The sequence below is a fragment of the Oncorhynchus gorbuscha genome, linkage group LG02 (assembly GCF_021184085.1).
Source record: "Oncorhynchus gorbuscha isolate QuinsamMale2020 ecotype Even-year linkage group LG02, OgorEven_v1.0, whole genome shotgun sequence".
Taxonomy (NCBI): domain Eukaryota; kingdom Metazoa; phylum Chordata; class Actinopteri; order Salmoniformes; family Salmonidae; genus Oncorhynchus; species Oncorhynchus gorbuscha.
The window spans coordinates 100,589,669-100,612,844 of record NC_060174.1 but is presented as its reverse complement, the minus strand read 5'-3'; the positions used below and the strand labels follow the sequence as shown (position 1 = coordinate 100,612,844).

Here is a 23,176-nt window from a genome sequence, read left to right as displayed (position 1 = left end):
GCGAATGTGCCACAGAGGTCGATATTCATAAACCGGGCCGCTACGGTCATTTGTGGTCGTAAACATGAGGCAAGTCTATGAGAGGGTGTTCAAGACATTTTAATAGGGTCATGTGAATTATTATTTTTTTTTACTTGGGGGGGTTTGAATGAATTGAGGGTGACTTGTCACTCCCTCAGTAAATCTTGAGCTGGCTGAAGTGTCCACTTTGGATTCCTCCAATATGTGTCCTGTGTATTACCAGTAGATGGCAGTAAGCAACAGTATTATGGACAGATGGAGTCTTATGTATATCTGATTTTGGCAAATTTTACAATATTGACATGATACAACTTTTGCGCAACCTTACGTGTATTGTTCTGCACATCAGTGTCACTTAAATGTAACAATTTCCACTGAGTTAAAAACACACCAACTAGTAGAATTTGTTAGTTTTATTCAACAATATGCTTATAAAAATGATTACAATGCATTGTCATAGATTTTAAAACTGCAAATGATCTGAAATGTTTAATGTTCAAAATAACTAAAATGAAAAGTATAAAATGGTAGTTTGCTTGTATCAAGGCCTAACCCTACACCACAAATAACAAAGGTAAGGCATTCCTTAAGAAAAGTAGTCAAAATAAATACAAGTTAAATACTTAGACATTGAATCAGAGTACAAACAAACTTCGTAAGAAACAAGTTGCTGTTGTCAAGTACAGAGTCTGAATGCAGTCATCCACTTGACATTTAGCCGCTATTACTGACAGAAGTTGTGTAGAGGGCAGTTGATGCTCATCTTACACATGCACAACTGGACATACCAAAAGAAAATCCACATCATACAAGCCAACTGTACAAAATGTGTAAAAAAAGTAATTAAAAAAAAGATAGCAGAGTGTCTGTTGTATTCATACCAGTTCAATGTCCTCTGAAAGTATCCAGTATTAAACATCTCTAGAGATGGCATGACTGGTGAGGTAGGTTACTTGGAGTACTATTGAGGTTACTACTAAAGGACAAGCTAGCTAGTTGGATCAAAAGCTAGTAAAAACATTCAAACTGTCAGATTTGAAAATGTTTGACAAGACATTCTGTGGTCATCCTGTTTAAAAAAAAAAAAAAAAAAAAATTGCAGTAGACCCTGATGCATATAAAATGAAGGCCTCAGTGAGAACAGGCTAAGACTCACAACATTCCATTTAAGTAATACATTTTGATGGGTCTCATTGTTTTGTTATAACACCTGAGGTTTCCTGATGTTTGCCTTTGAGTGAACACGCATTACCATGTTTCAGAGTTTATGGTTGTGAGATCTTTTTAATGAGCTTTCCTGATTGTGGTAGAAGGGCCACTTGTCAGCCAAGTTGTTACTTGTGATGAGAAATCACACAAGGCATCATATGGGCCAGTAATGGACTTCTCTTTGCAGAGTTTGTGACCTTGAGTTGTACGGTTCACTTTTGTACTGCAAATAAATAGTTTCCGCAGAAACATTGACAGCTTGCGTAAGCACAATTCTCTACACAAGTTTATTTACGGTAGCGCTAGTATTTAGTTAAAACAAATGCAGTATTGAAACTAGTTGACAGAACGTAAAACACAATAAACAGTTTACCTCATCTTCTGGATACCTAGAAAAATAGGACCTAGAGCGAGTCAGCCATCCAAGATGTGGGTTTAATTAAATGTAAGGTCTCTTTAAAACCTAATTTATCAAACTATAAGTCATAACTTTGTGTGTAATACCAAGTTAATGTCTAGCTAAACCTGGAATATTGCAGTCACAATTTTGGGAAGAAGTGTAAGACAACTTCCAACCAGTTCCAATAGAGTCCTTGCTGTGACAAACTTTTACATCTTTACTGAACTAACAGACACAGTATAAACAATTTATACAGATCCAGGTAAGATTGATATGCCCATGATATACTTTTAAAAAGGAATCAAATGAAATAAATGTTACTTTAAAATATGTTTTGAATATCACTTGTAATTAAAACAAGAATTATTGAAAAACAAGGCCTCAATCTACATTTGACCAAATATACCCCATCACCTGTACCATTTAGGAGAGTATGAACGGAGAAGCATGGTACACGGTCATTACTCTCCCTTGTTTTACAACAGAGGTCGTCTGTAGTAGGGTTGTTTCAGGGGAAGGGGGGGGGGGTCAGTCATCTGTAGTGGGGTTGCTTGAGGGGAAAGGGTGTAAGAGGTAGTCTGTAGTAGGGTTGCTTGAGGGGGAAACATGAGTCAGAGGCTAGGGGCTTATCTGTTGCATGTTCAGGCTAGGGACCTTGCACTCTGTTTCACCCCTGGACGGCGGTACTGGGTGCTTGACCAGGCACAGCGAGCCCAGGGTCTGTGGCGTCATCCAGGGGATTCTGACTGAGACTCTCAGAGGGGTGAAGGCTTCCCTCGTCACCTAGCTGGTCTGTTCTTGGTTGGTCCTGTTCGGTGTTGGGGAGGGAGAGCTGGCCAGCAGGGGGCAGTGTGCTCCTGCCCTGCAGAGAGGCAGAAGGGACGGTGATGTGTTGGGGGTCATCTGAGCGGCCCAGGGAGCACAGGCTCAGGCTGCCACACAGGGCCCCCCAGTTCAGCTCACACTGCATCCTCACTCTCCGTGCTATAGCCGTCCTCACCTCCTCGCCACAGCCCAGCAGGATGTTCACCAGCTCCACATGAGGCCTGACATAGGAAGAGGAACAATTATATTTCTGAATGCAGATTACTATAGTAATTTAATTCAGAGCATGTGGACTCTGGACCATTAAAATGTACTACACTGAATGGGTTTAGTATGAAATGGAAGGCCTCATGCCCACCCTTTGGGGAAGAGGTCCTGGAAGTGGATCATCTCCACCATGACGTTGACGTTCTCCCTGACAGCAGAACAAAGGTTGTGTTTGACGTAACACTCTCTCTGCAGCTGGAACACCATCTCGTTCACCGCCAGGCACTTCCTGCTCACACAGCTGAACCGGTGCCTCAGGCCGTGGGCCATGCACTTCAGGGCATCCTTGATGAAGGACTTCCCCTTTAAGAGTTCAACATAAAAGGTTATGGGCTGGTACAATAGTATAGCTGACAATTATAGACAATAACCATTAACTGAAGTTGTAGTCATCATATCCTCTTACATTTATTTTAGCGGGGGGGGGGGGGGGTTAAACTTTATTTTCATGTAGATATAGTTCACCCAATAGCAGTTTCATTTTTACATGAAGATGCTAAAGTTGGTAATAGTTTCAAGTAGAGTGGCAGTAGAGAGAAGCTTAATTTTCGAAAGTTCCAAGTGGTCAAATCTAGTAGTTTGAGACGGGCGTCTCCAAAGCTGTATTGGGAAGGTGGATACCCAGTCAGTTGCACAATGCTTTCAACCAAAATGTCTTTCACATTTAACCCAGAGAGGTGGGGGGGGGGCGCTGTAATCTGTAGTAGGGCATGGGGATACTGTCACTTTCACCCTCTACGATAGAAACACTCCTCCTGGATTGTGAGTGACTCAGGTTAGTTGGGAGGTTTGGAAGAAGTGGGATATACCTGGGAGTCAAACTTGCCGGCATTGTGCAGAAATGTCATACAGATGTCATGTAGGCCTTGGATTTCACATGAGTTGTTGTTGAAGCATTCGAACATGCCACAGCCCACATCCCCAGCATTCACCAGACAGTGCTGGATCTCCGCTGGTGGAGAGAACATGTTAGTGAACATGAGGGAGGGCATGTGAAAACTACAATGGAACAGTAGCTTAATAATAGTGCAGAAGTTGACAGTTGCTAGGTGGATGAGAAAAAAAAAAATCCTAATTTTTACTGATACTTTCAATAATGATCATGTTCCAAATACAGTAGAGATTTAAAAAATAAAAAGTCCATGATTTAGTAGCAAATTAAGCAAATAGCTTTTACAATTGCAATAGGGCTAGACCAGTGATGACTAGGAAGATTGAATGCTGGGACCAGTCGAGTGCCTGACGCCATGTGGCATTGTATCGGTGATTACAGAAACGCAGGGGACAGGCAAAGGTACATGAATGCATTGTTAAGTGTCATAACGGCTTTAATCGAAAAATAAACGTGGGCTTCTATTCAATGCATTTGTGCGTAATTGAACAAAAATGGCAACTTCCGCGTTTTAAAATCAACCCAATAACAAACATTCAAGTAACCTATAGTTAGAAATATGTCAAAACAATATAATCATTCCTTTGTAGTCTACACAACCTACCACCTTGGCATTTATGTTTCTTAGCAAAACTGCTTATAGGTCATATAGGGGACAAATAAAATATTCGAAAACATGCAAATGTATCATAACAATGTTACAATTTCTAAAATTGTTATATTCCCGCTGGTGTGCCTGCGCCGGGGTAAAAACAGCTTGCAGTCAGAGCTTGTGTTGGCATTTAAACAGGAAGGTGCTTGGAAAAGAGCTGGCCACTAGGCGTATGGAATTACAGTGAAGTGACAGAACTAGAGATCACTGGGTACCTGCGTAGGAACAGACTATGATAAAACCACATTTCGACCACAGGTGTGTGTGTGTGTCACATTTTAAATTTTTTTTTAAAGAGTTTAATCCACATTGAAATCAACTTCTCCACATGACTAAATAACCCCAAAAGACATGTCAGAATTATTGATCTTGTCATTTTGGCTCGTGACAGAATGTGAAACTCAGAATGCAAGCAGGGAATCTTAATTTTTTTTTTTTTTTAGTTCACCTGTTTAAAAAGTTATAATCCGAATTATTGTTTTAAGCAATACACACAGTAGCAATACACACAGTAGCAATACACACAGTAGCAATACACACAGTAGCAATACACACAGTAGCAATACACACAGTAGCAATACACACAGTAGCAATACACACAGTAGCAATACACACAGTAGCAATACACACAGTAGCAATACACACAGTAGCAATACACACAGTAGCAATACACACAGTAGCAATACACAAGTAGCAATACATAGTAACAATACATAGTAGCAATACATAGTAGCAATACATAGTAACATTCACTTACCTGTGTTTTGCAGTGATAGTCGTCTTTTCGGCTGGTTCAAATGTTTGTCTTGAGGGATTTCGTGAAATTCGTTTGGATCTGTCGCCAATAATTGCTGAAACGCTATTAAAAAGAGCGCTAAAGAAAATGTAAGTAGCATCTCCATTTGCACTCAAAAAAAAAACGGAAATGTAGAAAAATATTACTTTTGAATTAAGTTTAGCTTGGAACCGCGCATTAATGTCGAGAGTGAGTACCGAGAGGGTATGATGCTTCCTATATCTCCCTCAACTCGTGTCAGTTTTGATTAAGTAGCTAAGCAGGTGCTGTCATTCGTGGCTGCCGACCAATCACAGTGGCAGGCATCCACCACCAAGTTTAAAGGGCGTGCGCTCAATTAAATATTCGCCTATCCTGTACTGAATAATTAGAAGCAATTAGTGACATATTACCACAACGCAGTGGTGCATTGATATCATGATGTTTAAAAAAATATATTCTCTGTAATAATACAATGTAAGGGTGGGGTTAGGTTTTTTCTTTTGGTTCAACTTCTGAATCATTTGTTGTTATTCACATCTAGTATTTTTTGGTAATTGCTGCTGCTGAGGTGGCATTTGAAAAACAAATTTTAGAATAGTTTGTGCATACCCAGAGAAATGTACAATAGATGCTTATGGACTGCACTAAGGGACTTGTGGTGAGGTCAGTGGATGGGTAGTCACATTATTAAAGCCAGATTTATTCACAAATAAACCTTGATGAAGCCCAAGTTCCCCATACAAAAGATAGTTCCAACAACCAAAGTGACCAAATTTACAAAAATGTTCACCAAATATCAATGTAGGCATAACACACAAGTGATTTTACTTAACCTTTATTTAACTAGGCAAGTCAGTTGAAGAACAAATTCTTATTTTCAATGAGGGCCTCTGAACAGTGGGTTAACTGCCTGTTCGGGAGCAGAATGAAAGATTTCATCAGCTCGGGGATTTGCTCGGGGATTTGAACTTGCAACCTTTCGGTTACTAGTTCAACACCCTAACCACTAGGCTACCCTGCCGCCCCCACATATTTCGTATATGACAAAATGACACCCCACTCAGCTCAGCCATAGACTCATGTAGCATCCACAGTTACAACTGATAGGTGGCACTAAAATACCAATATATGCACATTTAAAACTCCATAGCCTATTATAAGGGATTTACAATTCTTACAATGCACTGCACTGCACGCAAGCAAACACACACACTAATAATATTATTACCCACATATATACAGTTGAAGTCGGAAGTTTACATACACTTAGGTTGGAGTCATTAAAACTTGTTTTTCAACCACTCCACAAATTTCTTGTTAACAAACTATAGTTTTGGCAAGTTGGTTAGGATATCTACTTTGTGCATGACACAAGTCATTTTTCCAACAATTGTTCACAGACAGATTATTTCACTTATAATTCACTGTATCACAATTCCAGTAGGTCAAGAGTTTACATACACTAAGTTGACGTTTGGTCTCCTAGAGATGAACGTACTTTGGTGAGAAAAGTGCAAATCAATCCCAGAACAACAGCAAAGGACCTTGTGATGATGCTGGAGGAAACAGCTACAAAAGTATCTATATCCACAGTAAAACGAGTCTTATATTGACGTAACCTGAAAGGCCGCTCAGCAAGGAAGAAGCCACTGCTCCAAAACTGACATAAAAAAGTCAGACTACGTTTTGCAACTGCACATGGGGACAAAGATCATACTTTTTGGAGAAATGTCCTCTGGTCTGATGAAACAAAAATAGAATGGTTTGGCCATAATGACCATAATTATGTTTGGATGAAAAAGGGGGAGGCTTGCAAGCTGAAGAACACCATCCTGACTGTGAAGCACAGAGTTGGCAGAATCATGTTGTGGGGGTGCTTTGCTGCAGGAGGGACTGGTGCACTTCTCAAAATAGATGGCTACATGAGGGGGGAAAATTATGTGGATATTTTGAAGCAACATCTCAAGGCATCAGTCAGGAAGTTAAAGCTTGGTCGCAAATGGGTCTTCCAAATGGACAATGACCCCAAGCATACTTCCAAAGTTGTGGCAAAATGGCTTAAGGACAACAAAGTCAAGGTATTGGAGTGGGGCCATCACAAATCACTGACCTCAATCCCATAGAAAATCTGTGGGCAGAACTGAAAAAGCGTGTGCGAGCAAGGAGGTGTCATGTTTTGTCTTATATTGTCTTGTCATTTTGCTTTTCCTTCTGTTCGTTTTCCCCCTGCTGGTCTTTTTAGGTTCGTTCCCTTTTTTCTCTCTCCCTCCCTCTCTCTCTTCTCTCTATCGTTCCGTTCCTGCTCCCAGCTGTTCCTATTCCCCTAATCAATCATTTAGTCTTTCCACACCTGTTCCCTATCTTTTCCCCTGATTAGAGTCCCTATTTCTCCCCTTGTTTTCCGTTTCTGTCCTGTCGGATCCTTGTATATTGTTCACCGTGCTGTGTCTTTGTATCGCCCTGTCGTATCGTGTTTCCCTCAGATGCTGCGTGGTGAGCAGGTGTCTGAGTCTGCTACGGTCAAGTGCCTTCCCGAGGCAACCTACAGTTTATGATCGAGTCTCCAGTCTGTTCTCGTCATTACGAGTGGAATTGTTTTTTATGCTTTATTTACCGCTCCGATTTGTCTAGGAGTATTGCATATTTCCTTTACTGGATTAAAGACTCTGTTTTCGCCAAGTCGCTTTTGGGTCCTCATTCATCTGCATAACAGAAGGATCCGACCAAAGAATGGACCCAGCGACTACAGACGCTCGTAACACTGCCGTCGAGATCCAAGGAGCCATGCTCGGCAGACACGAGCAGGAATTGTCTGCTGCTCGTCATGACGTGGAGAACCTGGCCGCTCAGGTTTCCGACCTCTCTGGACAGTTCCAGAGTCTTCGTCTCGTGCCACCTGTTACTTCCTGGTCTGCCGAGCCTCCGGAACCTAGGGTTAATAACCCACCTTGTTACTCCCGGCAGCCCACGGAGTGCCGCTCCTTTCTCACCCAGTGTGATATTGTGTTCTCTCTCCAACCCAACACATACTCTAGAGAGAGAGCTCGGGTTGCTTACGTCATATCACTCCTTACTGGCCGGGCTCGAGAGTGGGGCACAGCTATCTGGGAGGCAAGGGCTGATTGTTCTAACAATTACCAGAACTTTAAAGAGGAGATGATTCGGGTTTTTGACCGTTCAGTTTTTGGTAGGGAGGCTTCTAGGGCCCTGGCTTCCCTATGCCAAGGTGATCGATCCATAACGGATTACTCTATAGAGTTTTGCACTCTTGCTGCCTCTAGTGACTGGAACGAGCCGGCGCTGCTCGCTCGTTTTCTGGAGGGACTCCACGCAGTGGTTAAAGATGAGATTCTCTCCCGGGAGGTTCCTTCCAGTGTGGACTCTTTGATTGCTCTCGCCATCCGCATAGAACGACGGGTAGATCTTCGTCACCAAGCTCGTGGAAGAGAGCTCGCGTCAACGGTGTTTCCCTGCTCCGCATCGCAACCATCTCCCTCCTCTGGCTCAGAGACTGAGCCCATGCAGCTGGGAGGTATTCGCATCTCGACTAAGGAGAGGGAACGGAGGATCACCAACCGCCTATGCCTCTATTGCGGACTTGCTGGACATTTTGTCAATTCTTGTCCAGTAAAAGCCAGAGCTCATCAGTAAGCGGAGGGCTACTGGTGAGCACTACTACTCAGGTCTCTCCATCTAGATCCTGTACTACTATGTCGGTCCATCTACGCTGGACCGGTTCGGGTGCTACATGCAGTGCCTTGATAGACTCTGGGGCTGAGGGTTGTTTCATGGACGAAGCATGGGCTCGGAAACATGACTTTCCTTTCAGACAGTTAGACAAGCCTACGCCCATGTTCGCATTAGATGGTAGTCATCTTCCCAGTATCAGATTTGAGACACTACCTTTAACCCTCACAGTATCTGGCAACCACAGTGAGACTATTTCTTTTTTGATTTTTCGTTCACCTTTTACACCTGTTGTTTTGGGTCATCCCTGGCTAGTATGTCATAATCCTTCTATTAATTGGTCTAGTAATTCTATCCTATCCTGGAACGTTTCTTGTCATGTGAAGTGTTTAATGTCTGCCATCCCTCCCATTTCTTCTGTCCCCACTTCTCAGGAGGAACCTGGCGATTTGACAGGAGTGCCGGAGGAATATCATGATCTGCGCACGGTCTTCAGTCGGTCCCGAGCCAACTCCCTTCCTCCTCACCGGTCGTATGATTGTAGTATTGATCTCCTTCCGGGGACCACTCCTCCTCGGGGTAGACTATACTCTCTGTCGGCTCCCGAACGTAAGGCTCTCGAGGATTATTTGTCTGTGTCTCTTGACGCCGGTACCATAGTGCCTTCTTCCTCTCTGGCCGGGGCGGGGTTTTTTTTTTGTTAAGAAAAAGGACGGTACTCTGCGCCCCTGCGTGGATATCGAGGCTGAATGACATAACGGTTAAGAATCGTTATCCGCTTCCCCTTATGTCATCAGCCTTCGAGATTCTGCAGGGAGCCAGGTGCTTTACTAAGTTGGACCTTCGTAACGCTTACCATCTCGTGCGCATCAGAGAGGGGGACGAGTGGAAAACAGCGTTTAACACTCCGTTAGGGCATTTTGAGTACCGGGTTCTGCCGTTTGGTCTCGCCAATGCGCCAGCTGTTTTTCAGGCATTAGTTAATGATGTTCTGAGAGACATGCTGAACATCTTTGTTTTTGTCTACCTTGACGATATCCTGATTTTTTCACCGTCACTCGAGATTCATGTTCAGCACGTTCGACGTGTTCTCCAGCGCCTTTTAGAGAATTGTCTCTACGTGAAGGCTGAGAGGTGCTCTTTTCATGTCTCCTCCGTTACTTTTCTCGGTTCCGTTATTTCCGCTGAAGGCATTCAGATGGATTCCGCTAAGGTTGGTTGGTCGCATACTACGCAGCCTTTCTTTCAGAAACCCTGCGTCTTGGGCAGAACAGCTCCCCTGGGCAGAATACGCTCACAACTCGCTTCCTTCGTCTGCTACCGGGTTATCTCCGTTTCAGAGTAGTCTGGGTTACCAGCCTCCTCTGTTCTCATCCCAGCTTACCGAGTCCAGCGTTCCCTCCGCTCAAGCGTTTGTCCAACGTTGTGAGCGCACCTGGAGGAGGGTGAGGTCTGCACTTTGCCGTTACAGGGCACAGACTGTGAGAGCCGCCAATAAACGTAGGATTAAGAGTCCAAGGTATTGTTGCGGCCAGAGAGTGTGGCTTTCCACTCGCAACCTTCCTCTTACGACAGCTTCTCGTAAGTTGACTCCGCGGTTCATTGGTCCGTTCCGTGTCTCCCAGGTCGTCAATCCTGTCGCTGTGCGACTGCTTCTTCCGCGACATCTTCGTCGCGTCCATCCTGTCTTCCATGTCTCCTGTGTCAAGCCCTTTCTTCGCACCCCCGTTCGTCTTCCCTCCCCCCTCCCGTCCTTGTCGAGAGCGCACCTATTTACAAGGTACGTAGGATCATGGACATGCGTTCTCGGGGACGGGGTCACCAATACTTAGTGGATTGGGAGGGTTACGGTCCTGAGGAGAGGAGTTGGGTTCCGTCTCGGGACGTGCTGGACCGTTCACTGATTGATGATTTCCTCCGTTGCCGCCAGGATTCCTCCTCGAGTGCGCCAGGAGGCGCTCGGTGAGTGGGGGTACTGTCATGTTTTGTCTTATATTGTCTTGTCATTTTGCTTTTCCTTCTGTTCGTTTTCCCCCTGCTGGTCTTTTTAGGTTCGTTCCCTTTTTTCTCTCTCCCTCCCTCTCTCTCTTCTCTCTATCGTTCCGTTCCTGCTCCCAGCTGTTCCTATTCCCCTAATCAATCATTTAGTCTTTCCACACCTGTTCCCTATCTTTTCCCCTGATTAGAGTCCCTATTTCTCCCCTTGTTTTCCGTTTCTGTCCTGTCGGATCCTTGTATATTGTTCACCGTGCTGTGTCTTTGTATCGCCCTGTCGTGTCGTGTTTCCCTCAGATGCTGCGTGGTGAGCAGGTGTCTGAGTCTGCTACGATCAAGTGCCTTCCCGAGGCAACCTACAGTTTATGATCGAGTCTCCAGTCTGTTCTCGTCATTACGAGTGGAATTGTTTTTTATGCTTTATTTACCGCTCCGATTTGTCTAGGAGTATTGCATATTTCCTTTACTGGATTAAAGACTCTGTTTTCGCCAAGTCGCTTTTGGGTCCTCATTCATCTGCATAACAGGAGGCCTACAAACCTGACTCTTACACCAGCTCTGTCAGGAGGAATGGGCCAAAATTCACGCAACTTATTATGGGAAGCTTGTGGAAGGCAACCCGAACCGTTTGACCCAAGTTAAACAATTTAAGGGCAATGCTACCAAATAGTAATTGAGTGTATGTAAACTACTGACCAACTGGGAATGTGGGTAGAAATACAAGCTGAAATAAATAATTATCTCTGCTATTATTCTGACATTTCACATTCTTAAAATAAAGTGGTGATCCTAACTGACCTAAAACGGAATTTTTACTAGAATTAAATGTCAGAAATTGTGAAAAACTGAGTTTAAATGTAGTTGGCTAAGGTGTATGTAAACTTCCGACTTCAACTGTATAATAAATAAGGGTTTAACTACATTTCATATCAACAATCAATGACTGAAAAATACATTTAAAAACGTGGAAGTCTCTCATCAAAACAACATTTTGGCTTGATAAATCAAACACATTCAAAGAGATGTTAACCCTCAAAATTCCAAAGGAAAATGCATTGTCAGCCCTACGTTGTTGTGAATGAAGTTATTTCATCTGTCCTTCAGGGTGAACCATCTCACTGACAGCGTTTTAGAATTCACAGCAGAACCACATGTCCATTACTTTATTCTGCATGGACACAACAGGCCCATGGTTGTGTGGGAGATGCATCCCCAAGGCACAAAACGTCGCACACACAAACAGTAGCACAGTTCTCCCACGCAGCACACAGGTAGGCAGCTCCATCCATTAGGGCAGGGTTCCCCAACTGGTGGCCTGCGGGTGGTTTTATTTGGCCCCCAAAGTTTTCTGAGCTAAAAAAAAACAAATATTTAATTGTTGGACATAAAAGACTGTAAAAACGCCAGGAAATCAGCTCAGAGATATTTTAATTTGGTTAATCTGTTCCCAAGTATTCCCAACGCTTAATAGAGAGACATGTGATTGTATACAAATAATAATAATTTGTAATAATTTATTGGATTTATATCTAGCACTATTGTACCAACTGAGGTACGCAAAGCACTTTACATAGTAGAGGGAACTCACCTCATCCACCATCAATGTGTAGCACACATCTTAGTGATGAACAGTGACCATTTTTTTGTACCAGAACCCTCACCACACATTAGCTATGATGGAGAGGTGAGGAGGGATATATGCCAATTAGGAATGAGGGGGATGATTAGTTGGCCATGATGGAATGGGGCCAGGTTGGGAATTTGGCCCTGACACCGGGTGAACACTCCTACTCTTAAAATAAGCCCCATGGGATTTTTAGTGACAACAGAGTCAGGACACCCGTTTAACATCCCATCTGAAAGACGGCACCCTATACAGGGAAATGTTCCCAAATATAATCAATATTTGAAATGATTATATTTTAGTCAAATATTATATATGTTTAGGCTTCTTGCGTTCAATTCGCAGTCAATTCTTTGTTTTATTATGTTCCCGCCAACTAACCATTCGCTCAAGAACAAACTGGCCCGTGGCTAAATCTAGTTGATGATTTCCGCTTCAAGCCGGTTGGAGAGCTGAATCCTCACTCGCGAGTGCGCCCGCATGCAGCCACTCACGTAGAATAATTGTAGTGTGGTTAGTCACATCCATCTGGTAGAAGCCAAGCTCTGGCCCGTATTGAGTGGTGTGAGAAGCCCCATTCCCACTACGTCCACGAAGTACAGGTAGATGTCCAAGATGTGTAAAAGTCAGGGTGAAAATGTTTTCATTGGTAACGACATTTCAGACAAGTGGTCAGTCCAGGACTCACTGTTCGCCTGTCCGACAGTTAGCAACGAGGATGGCTGTGGCCTGTCATGTCACGTTTTGTTGAGCTCCTGCATATTGCCTATGTTCTTACATTATAGTTGACGTCCCCCGTTCGAACCCTCAATGCGGAATGTTACATTATTCCAACTTGGAAAATTGTTTGATTTGATAGGTTGTTTTTGCTAGTTAGCTTTGTTCAGTTCAAGGGATGCGAACGACAAATTAAGTAGGCACGCCCAAATGTGCAGAGTTTACCCCAGGCATTACCCACACAACATGTTTAGGCATTAAGCATACACGCAAAATATGAAATCCGCTACTTCAAACTAGGGAAAGCAGCGACACCTATGCTGGCTCTGTCCGTTAATAAGTGACGAGTCAAGAACTGCTGGGCTCGTCAAAGATTTGAAAGGTTTTGAAAAGATGGAAAGAAGATATGGAAAGAAAGGCATGAATACTGTGCCATACCTGAGGGTTTGATGCAGTATTAGCAGATTTTGAGATTTGAATCACCAGAATCAGTAGGTAACAAAAAATAATGGTATGTTTTATATACTGTACCAGTCAAACGTTTGGATACACCTACTCATTCCAGGGTTTTCCTTTATTTGGACTATTTTCTACATTGCAGAATAATAGTGAAGACATCACAACTATGACAAAGCACATATGGAATCATCTAGTAACCAAAAAACTGTTAAACAAATCAAAATATATTTACTATTTGTGATTCTTCAAAGTAGCCACCCTTTGCTTGATGACAGCTTTGCACACACCTGGCATTCTCTCAACCAGCTTCACCTGTAATAGTTTTCCAACAGTCTTGAAGGAGTTCCCACAAATGCTGAGCACTTGTTGGGACCACAGTGTCTCCTGATCCCTCCTGGTTCTGCCTCCAGTATTTATTCTGCAATAGTTTATGTGTTGGGGGTTTGGGTCAGTCTGTTATACATTTACATTACATTTAAGTCATTTAGCAGACGCTCTTATCCAGAGCGACTTACAAATTGTTATATCTGGAGTATTTCTCCTGTCTTATCCGGTGTGAATTTAAGTATGTCTCTCTCTCTCTCTCTCTCTCTCTCTCTCTCCCTCTCTCTCTCTCTCTCTCTCTCTCTCTGAGGACCTGAGCGATCGGCTATGATCGATTTAGACACCGTGCTTCTACACCTGCATTGCTTTCTATTTGGGGTTTTAGGCTGGGTTTTTGTACAGCACTTTGTGACATCAGCTGATGTAAGAAGGATTTTATAAATACATTTGATTGGTTGGCTGCTTTTCCTTCACTCTGTGGTCCAACTCATCCCAAACCATCTCAATTGGGATGAGGTCGGGTGATTGGGGAGGCCAGGTCAACTGATGCAGCACTCCATCCCTCTCCTTCTTGGTCAAATAGCCTTTACACAGCCTGGAGGTGTGTTGGGTCATTGTCCTGTTGAAAAACAAATGATAGTCCCACTAAGCGCAAACCAGATGGGATGGCGTATCGGTGCAGAATGCTGTGGTAGCCAGGCTGGTTAAGTGTGCCTTGAATTCTAAATAAATCACCCTCAGTGTCACACCTCCTCCTCCATGCTCCATGGTGGGAACCACACATGCGGAGATCATCCGTTCACCTACTCTGCATCTCTCAAAGACACGGCGGTTGGAACCAAAAATCTCAGAGCAAAGAACAGATTTCCACCGGTCTAATGTCCATTGCTCGTGATTCTTGGCCCAAGCAAGTCTCTTCTTATTACTGTCCTTTAGTGGTGGTTTCTTTGTAGCAATCCGACCATGAAGGCCTGATTCACGTAGTCTCCTCTGAACAGTTGATGTTGAGATGTGTCTGTTACTTGAACTATGTGAAACATTTATTTGGGCTGCAATTTCTGAGGTGCATTGAACTCTAATGAACTCATCCTCTGTAGGAGAGGTAACTCTGGTTCTTCCTTTCCTCTGTCGGTCCTCTTGAGAGCCAGTTTCCTCATAGCGCTTGTTGGTTTTTGCGACTGCACTTGAAGAAACTTTCAAAGTTCTTGAAATGTTCCGCATTGACTGACCTTCATGTCTTAAAGTAATGATGGACTGTCGTTAATTGCGCTTATTTTTCTCATCGCCTGCATCTGAGCGCAACTATGATGTGGGTAACCGTTCTCGCCATCCGCTTTCGAATGGCGACAGTGGTGGTTCCTTTTGTCTTTGGACAGACCATTCCTTCATCCGTTCTGGGCTCAAGCTCTTGCCAAGTTTGTGATTTCTTACCGCTGGTGATGCATCCCGGTTGCTTTTTTGAGCTATTTTGCCATAATATGGACATGAGCTCTTTTCGAATACCCATACTAACCACACTAACCATACTATTTGTGACGTGGATTGAGTATATAGTATGCTTATTGGTCATAGTATTGATATGGTTAGTATGCCAAAAGTTCCCAGATGTCGTACTAAATTTGCCAAAATATGAAGTATACACGCAGAGGACACCATTTCCGTACTTTAGGGCCCATAATGCAATTCTTCAGGAAATGGGCATGACCCTGAAGTTAATGCTCAGGAAGGTAATCGATAAGGATGGGAAAAACTGGGATTTCATGTTACCTTAACTGATGGTTGCCATTAGCGAGGTTCCCCAAGCCACGCTGGGGTATTCACCCTTTGAGCTGGTATATGGGAGGCACCCCCGGGGAATCTTGGACATCGCCCGGGAAACCTAGGAGCACCAGTCCACCCCTTACACTCGGGTTATAGAGTATGTCATGACAATGCAAGACAGGATAGCCACAGGCACCCCCGGGGAATCTTGGACATCGCCCGGGAAACCTAGGAGCACCAGTCCACCCCTTACACTCGTGTTATAGAGCATGTCATGGCAATGCAAGACAGGATAGCCACAGTCACGCCCATCGTCAGAGAGCACATGAGACAAGCACAAGAGCACCAGCAGGACGCTTATAACTGGCAGGCTACCCTGAGGGAATTTCAACCGGGAGATAAGGTGTTAGTGCTGGTCCCCACGGTAGAGTGTAAACTACTAGCCGCATGGAAAGGACTATGTGAAGTGCTGGAGAGAATAGGAAAAGTTCATTATCAGATCTGGCAGCTAGGTTGTCGGCCCCCAGAACAGATCTATCACATTAACCTGTTAAAAGCATGGAGAGAGGGAGAAACACTAATGCTCACGTACCTCACACACACTCAGGAGGCAGCCGAAGTGCAGGTTTCACCTACTCTGTCGCCAGCATAAATACAGGAAGTAAAGACCCTGATCCAGAAAAACAGATGTGTTTTCAGGGATACCAGGCCTAACTGAGGTTACAGCTCATGATATTGTTTCCCTACCAGGGAGAAAAGTGAGCATGAGTCCATATGTGTCACCCAAGGCTCGACGAGCCACGATTAGATCAGAGACGGAGAAAATGTTGGCAGATGGAGTGGTCGAAAGAGTCACAAAGTGAGTGGTCTAGCCCAGTTTTGATGGTCTCCAAGCCCGATACGTCTTTGCAGTTTTGTAATGATTTTCAGAAGGTAAATTAAATCTTCAAGTTTGATCCCTACCCCGAGTAAATGAACTGTTGAGAAAATTGGTAAAGCTCGGTACATTACGACCCTGGATCTAGCCAAAGGTTACTGGCAAATTCCTCGGACCCCCAGGGCCAAAGAAAAGACAGCCTTTGCAACACCTGACGGTTTCAATACACCGTCATGCCATTCGGCTTACACGGGGCCCCAGCCACCTTTCAACGGCTCATGGACAAGGTCCTAAAACCGCACCGAGTTTACACCGCAGCCTAGTTAGATGACGTGGGGATCTACAACCCAGATTGGGGATCCCACTTACCCCGGGTACAGGCAGTGCTAGATGCCTTTAGGAAGGCAGGGCTCATGGCGAACCCTGCCAAGTGTTACGTGGGGTTAGAGGAAACAGAGTATCTGGGATACACCGTGGGAAGAGGGTTAATCAAACCCCAATTTAAGAAGGTCGAGGCAATTAGAGGATGGCCAAAACCAGTAAATAAGAAGCAGGTTCGAGCCTTCCTAGGATTGACTGGTTACTACTGTAAGTTCATCCCAAGTTATGCTACAGTGGCCGCCCCACTTACCGACATGACTAGAGCCAGAGGGCCAAACATGGTCAAATGGGATGAAAGGGCCACCAAAACATTTAGAACATTACAGGAGGCTCTCTGCTGTAATACAGTGTTGGTGGTACCAGACATTACAGGAGGCTCTCTGCTGTAATACAGTGCTGGTGGTACCAGAAATTACAGGAGGCTCTCTGCTGTAATACAGTGCTGGTGGTACCAGACATTACAGGAGGCTTTCTGCTGTAATACAGTGTTGGTGGTACCAGACATTGAGAGAGAGAGAGTTGTTCATACAGATGCCTCAGAGGTTGGCTTGGGTGCCGTGCTCTCCCGTAGAAGGGGTGGAACACCCCATCCTGTTTTTAAGCAGGAAGCTGGAACCATGGGAGGCCAACTACTCAGTCATTGAGAAAGGTGCACTGGCAGTAAAGTGGGCTCTAGAAAGCCTGAAATACTACCTGCTAGGGCACCACTTCACCCTCATCAGTGACCATGCCCCACTCACCTGGATGCATAGGGCTAAAGAGAAGAACGCTCGGGTGAACAGTTGAAACTGGAGCAGCAGTATGGCCAGGTGGACTGGGGACAGCAAGGAGTCATCATGTCAGGTAGTCCTGGGGCATGGTCCTAGGGCTCAGGTCAGTTGAAACTGGAGCAGCAGCATGGCCAGGTGGACTGGGGACAGCAAGGAGTCATCATGTCAGGTAGTCCTGGGGCATGGTCCTAGGGCTCAGGTCCTCCGAGAGAGAGAAAGAAAGAAGGAGAGAATTAGAGAACGCACACTTAGATTCACACAGGACACCGAATAAGACAGGAGAAGTACTCCAGATATAACAAACTGACCCTAGCCCCCCGACACAAACTACTGCAGCATAAATACTGGAGGCTGAGACAGGAGGGGACAGGAGACACTGTGGCCCCATCCGAGGACACCCCCAGACAGGGCCAAACAGGAAGGATATAACCCCACCGACTTTGCCAAAGCACAGCCCCACACCACTAGAGGGATATCTTCAACCACCAACTTACCATCCTGAGACAAGGCTGAGTATAGCCCACAAAGATCTCCGCCACGGCACAGCCCAAGTTGAAGAGGTTTGTCACACTATCTAACTAATACCCAACGTTTATTGACTTGATTATTCCCGTCATTCTTAGCAAAGCTAAATGGTATAGTCGTTTTGCGTTCTCAATGGACATTTGGGTGCTTTCGTAAATTCACTCTGGCTATCTACTCCAATTTCAGAGCACTCTCGTCTGAGTGTACCAGAGTGCAAAATAATGAATTTACGAGCGCTCAACACCGGTTGAATATGTCCGGTGTCAGTAAACTTAGACGAAAAAATGTCATGAAATTGTCGCCAGCAGTACAGTTACAGTCACCAACGCTCTGGATAACATGAAAACGACATAACCAGCTCTGCTAGGGCGACTATAATGGTCAGCGTGGTCTCATTTGTGTCTGGAAGTAGCTAGCAAGCTAGCCAAAGTTAGCTTGGGTGCTTGACTGCCGTTGCCCAAACGCATTAAGAAGGGAAGAAATTCCACAAATGAACTTTTAACAAGGCACACCTGTTAATTGAAATGCATTCCAGGTTACTACCTCATGAAGCTGGTTGAGAGAATGCCAAGCATGTGCAAAGCTGTCATCAAGGGTTGCTACTTTGAAGAATCTCAAATATAAAATATATTTAGATTTGTTTAAAACTTTTTTGGTTTACATTATTCTGTATGTGTTATTTCATAGTTTTGATGTCTTCACTATTATTCTACAATGTAGAAAATAGTACATATGTAGAAAAACCCTTGAATGAGTAGGTGTGTCCAAACTTTTGACTGGTACTATATATACAGTTGAAGTTACATGCACCTTAGTTAGGTCAGTTAGGATCACCCCTTTATTTTAAGAATGTGAAATGTCAGAAATAGTTGAGATAATGATTTATTTCAGCTTTTATTTCTTTCATCACATTCCCAGTGGGTCAGAAGTTTACATACACTCGATTAGTTTACATTATTTTATTTCACCTTTATTTAACCAGGTAAGCTAGTTGAGAACAAGTTCTCATTTGCAACTGCGACCTGGCCAAGATAAAGCAAAGCAGTGTGACACAGACAACAACACAGAGTTACACATGGAGTAAACAATAAACAAGCCAATAACACAATAAACAAATCAATGACACAGTAGAAAAAAAGAAAGTCTATATACAGTGTGTGCAAAAGGCATGAGGAGGTAGGCAATAAATAGGTCATAAGAGCGAATAATTACAATTTAGCAGATTAACCCTGGAGTGATAAATGAGCAGATGATGATGTGCAAGTAGAGATACTGGTGTGCAAAAGAGCAGAAAAGTAAATAAAATAAAAACAGTATGGGGATGAGGTAGATAGATTAGGTGGGCTATTTACAGATGGACTATGTACAGCTGCAGCGATCGGTTAACTGCTCAGATAGTTGATGTTTAAAGTTGGTGAGGGAAATAAAAGTCTCCAACTTCAGCGATTTTTGCAATTCGTTCCAGTCACTGGCAGCAGAGAACTGGAAGGAAAGGCTGCCAAATCAGGTGTTGGCTTTGGGGATGATCAGTGAGATATACCTGCTGGAACGTGTGCTACGGGTGGGTGTTGTTATCGTGACCAGTGAACTGAGATAAGGCGGCGCTTAACCCAGCATAGACTTATAGATGACCTGGAGCCAGTGGGTCTGGCGACGAATATGTAGCGAAGGCCAGCCAACTAGAGCATAGAGGTCGCAGTGGTGGGTGGTATAAGGTGATTTGGTAATAAAACGGATGGCACTGTGATAGACTGCATCCAGTTTGTTGAATAGAGTGTTGGAAGCTATTTTGTAGATGACATCGCCGAAGTCAAGGATCGGTAGGATAGTCAGTTTTACTAGGGTAAGTTTGGCGGCGTGAGTGAAGGAGGCTTTGTTGCGAAATAGAAAGCCGATTCTAGATTTTTGATTGGAGATGTTTAATATAGTTTTTGGTAGCATTGCCTTTAAATTGTTTAACTTGGGTCAAATGTTTCAGGTAGCCTTCCACAAGATTCCCACAATAAGTTGGGTGAATTTTGGCCCATTCCTCTTGACAGAGCTGGTGTAACTGAGACAGGTTTGTAGGCCTCCTTGCTTACACACGCTTTTTCAGTTCTGCCCACAAATTTTCTATAGGATTGAGGTCAGTGCTTTCTGATGGCCACTCCAATACCTTGACTTTGTTGTCCTTAAGCCATTTTGCCACAACTTTGGAAGTATGCTCGGGGTTATTGTCCATTTGGAAGACCCATTTGCGACCAAGCTTTAACTTCCTGACAGATGTCTTGAGATGTTGCTTCAATATATTCACGTAAGAATGTATGCACACATGACTGTAAGTCGCTTTGGATAAAAGCGTCTGCTAAATGGCATATATTATTATTATATTATTATTATATTCCTGCCTCATGATGCCATTTATTTTGTGAAGTGCACCAGTCCCTCCTGCAGCAAAGCACCCCCACAACATGATGCTGCCACCCCCCATGCTTCACAGTTGGGATGGTGTTCTTCGGCTTGCAAGCATCCCCCTTTTTCCTCCAAACATAATTATGGTCATTATGGCCAAACAGTTATATTTTTGTTTCATCAGACCAGAGGACATTTCTCCAGTGTATGTAAACTTTCGACATCAACTGTGTGTATATATATATATATATACCATCAGTCAAAAGTTATATATAGTTTTTTATTTATTTGGCTTTTCATATGTTTTTTTGTTGTTGTTGATTGTAAACACTGCCTGCCTACTGGACGTCAATGCTACTAGAAAACATAATCATGCTATTTCCTGAAGGTATCAGGTGGCACAGAATAACATTCCCTTACCCCTAAAGCTCCTAAGCACACATGTTAAGTCAGTTACACTGAATTGATGGGATTATCATAACTAGCCTCAATTAGCCAGTCTGCTAAGTGGGTGAAAGAATGTCAGCATGTCTTGACAGCCAGTGTGAAGGTAGGCAGCTGTAAGGTAGTAGCCTTCATGAGTCACTTAGTTGTGAGTCTTTATTAACAGGGAGAGAGTCAGCGAAGGGGTGTGTACTTTGAAGTGGTGTTATTCAAAATAATTGTCTGCAAGTCAGGAGCCTCACTTACCCCAGCCCAATTCGGCAGGCCGTGATTTGTGCCGAAACATCTTGCAGTCTTGCCTCAAGGTTATAACTGCATGATCGGCATAGTACCATGGAAACCAGAATGTGTCAAAGTGGCAAAGGATCCCAAAGGAACATGAGGTAAGAGCGACTCCGATGCCTTTACCAGGGCCAAGCCAAACATATCCCGTCATCCTTGTATTAGCACTATGTGTCAGAAACTCGACTAATGTGGATAATATGCCACGATGAAGGTAAATACAGCCTCCTTGTGTATTAAAAAAAACTATTTATATTTAACTAGGCAAGTCAGTTAAGAATAAACTCTTATTTACAATAACAGCCTACTGGGGAACAGTGGGTTAACTGCCTTGTTCAGGGGCAGAATGACAGATTTTTACCTTGCCAGCTCTGGGATTTGATCTAGCAACTTTTGCAGTTACTGGCACAATGCTCTAACCACTAGACTACCTGCCATCCTATATGAAGGGCCATGTGAAGGGCCAGCAACTGAGATAATCCCTATGGCTGACACTTAAAGTCGCTTGAGTGACAGCTCGTTCTGTCCTGGTCCAGTTTTGAAATTCCCACTACTTACTTAAACTGAAACGTCATAGATACATTTCAAACCAAATTTGTATTTGCTTTCAGTAGTAAGGTGCAATTGAAGATGATATTGAATGAAAGTCAGGGGATGGGGGAATCAAACCTAGTTCTGGTTGCTGATCAAACCCAGATCATCACCATCCATCAATCCATCTAAATGATAAAGGCCCACACTCATTAGCAGGGTCACACACAGATAGCTGAGTCAGTCCTGGTAGTCGCTCCACTACTCCCAAAATAATCAACTACAGATGTAGCATCTTAATTTGATCACTATTTTGTTGCTGAGAATATTCCTGCACTGCAGATGAGATTTGTGATTTACATAAATTCACTGAAAACTCAAAATAACACACAGTTATATTAACAGTATTGCACTTTTCATGTGGCTTTTTGGCCAGCTAATAGCCTAACCTCTGATCAAGCAACATTGGACTAAACATTCAAATCCTGTTGCTGCAGGATTATTTTGCTGTGACAACATAGGCAGGGGCGTAACGTTGGTTTTAGAAGTGGGAGGGACATAACTTGGCGGGGGTCTGAGGGTCCATCCGTTTTTTGGGGCATCTAAAGCTAATTTCCTGTATAACTACACAATCTAATATGACCTGTGACCCTTCTAGCCAACTCTATTTAGAACATCAAAAAGTAAGTAAAAATGCCCACGGTCATCAAGCTTGGCAAGAGACCATTACTAAATATGATTTAAGTGATTGATAACACTGAACTAGATCAATAATATTTCAATAATCAATATTGTGCTGCTCCTTTAACCAATAACCTAACAAATGAACAAGTCTTACAAATAAAGTACAAAGACTTACATTTTGATTGTCATTGCTAAGACATCCTCTATATCAAATTTCAGCCAGACCAGCCCGAGCTCCCTGCACGCCCGACCCCCGCCAGTCTAGTCAATAACTCAACTCTCTCCCAACACAATTTCCTTACCATCTTTTTTTAAAATGTCTCAATGGAAAGGTTTGGAAATCAAAAGTTTAATAAAAACACACATTCACTGCCTACACATGAACACACAGAAACAGTTAATCCTCCGTATAATTCATATCATAGGCCTACTACTACCGTACACAATACAGCTCAGTCACCACGTCCTGCCACTAGTGCTCCACGGCCTTGCAGCACCCCAACCCACACACCCCACTCAGCTTTAGGGTCTTAGTGAAACATTCATTATTCATCAGGTGTGTTAGGCCAAGGCCAGAGTGACAACCTACAGTACGGCAGACGCCTAGTGCCAGGACTGAGCATCCCAGCAGTTAGGGATTGCCTAAATAGGTGTCTCCCCTGACGTGGGCATGTTTTCAA

The 23,176-nt window shown here is 43.6% G+C and overlaps 1 protein-coding gene across 1 annotated transcript in view; it reads right to left on the bottom strand.

Annotated features, from left to right (window-relative positions):
- Nucleotides 1-419: 419 nt before the first annotated feature.
- Nucleotides 420-23,176, bottom strand: part of LOC123990860 (stanniocalcin-2-like) — a 47,557-nt gene continuing 24,800 nt past the window's right edge. Inside the window, exons 4-7 of the mRNA XM_046291798.1 lie at nucleotides 5,024-5,173; nucleotides 3,532-3,674; nucleotides 2,814-3,025; nucleotides 420-2,676 (exon numbers count right to left, since the gene is read on the bottom strand). Of these exons, the coding sequence (XP_046147754.1) occupies nucleotides 2,298-2,676; nucleotides 2,814-3,025; nucleotides 3,532-3,674; nucleotides 5,024-5,173 (884 nt within the window). The 3' untranslated portion in view covers nucleotides 420-2,297. The remainder of the gene's footprint in view (nucleotides 2,677-2,813; nucleotides 3,026-3,531; nucleotides 3,675-5,023; nucleotides 5,174-23,176) is intronic.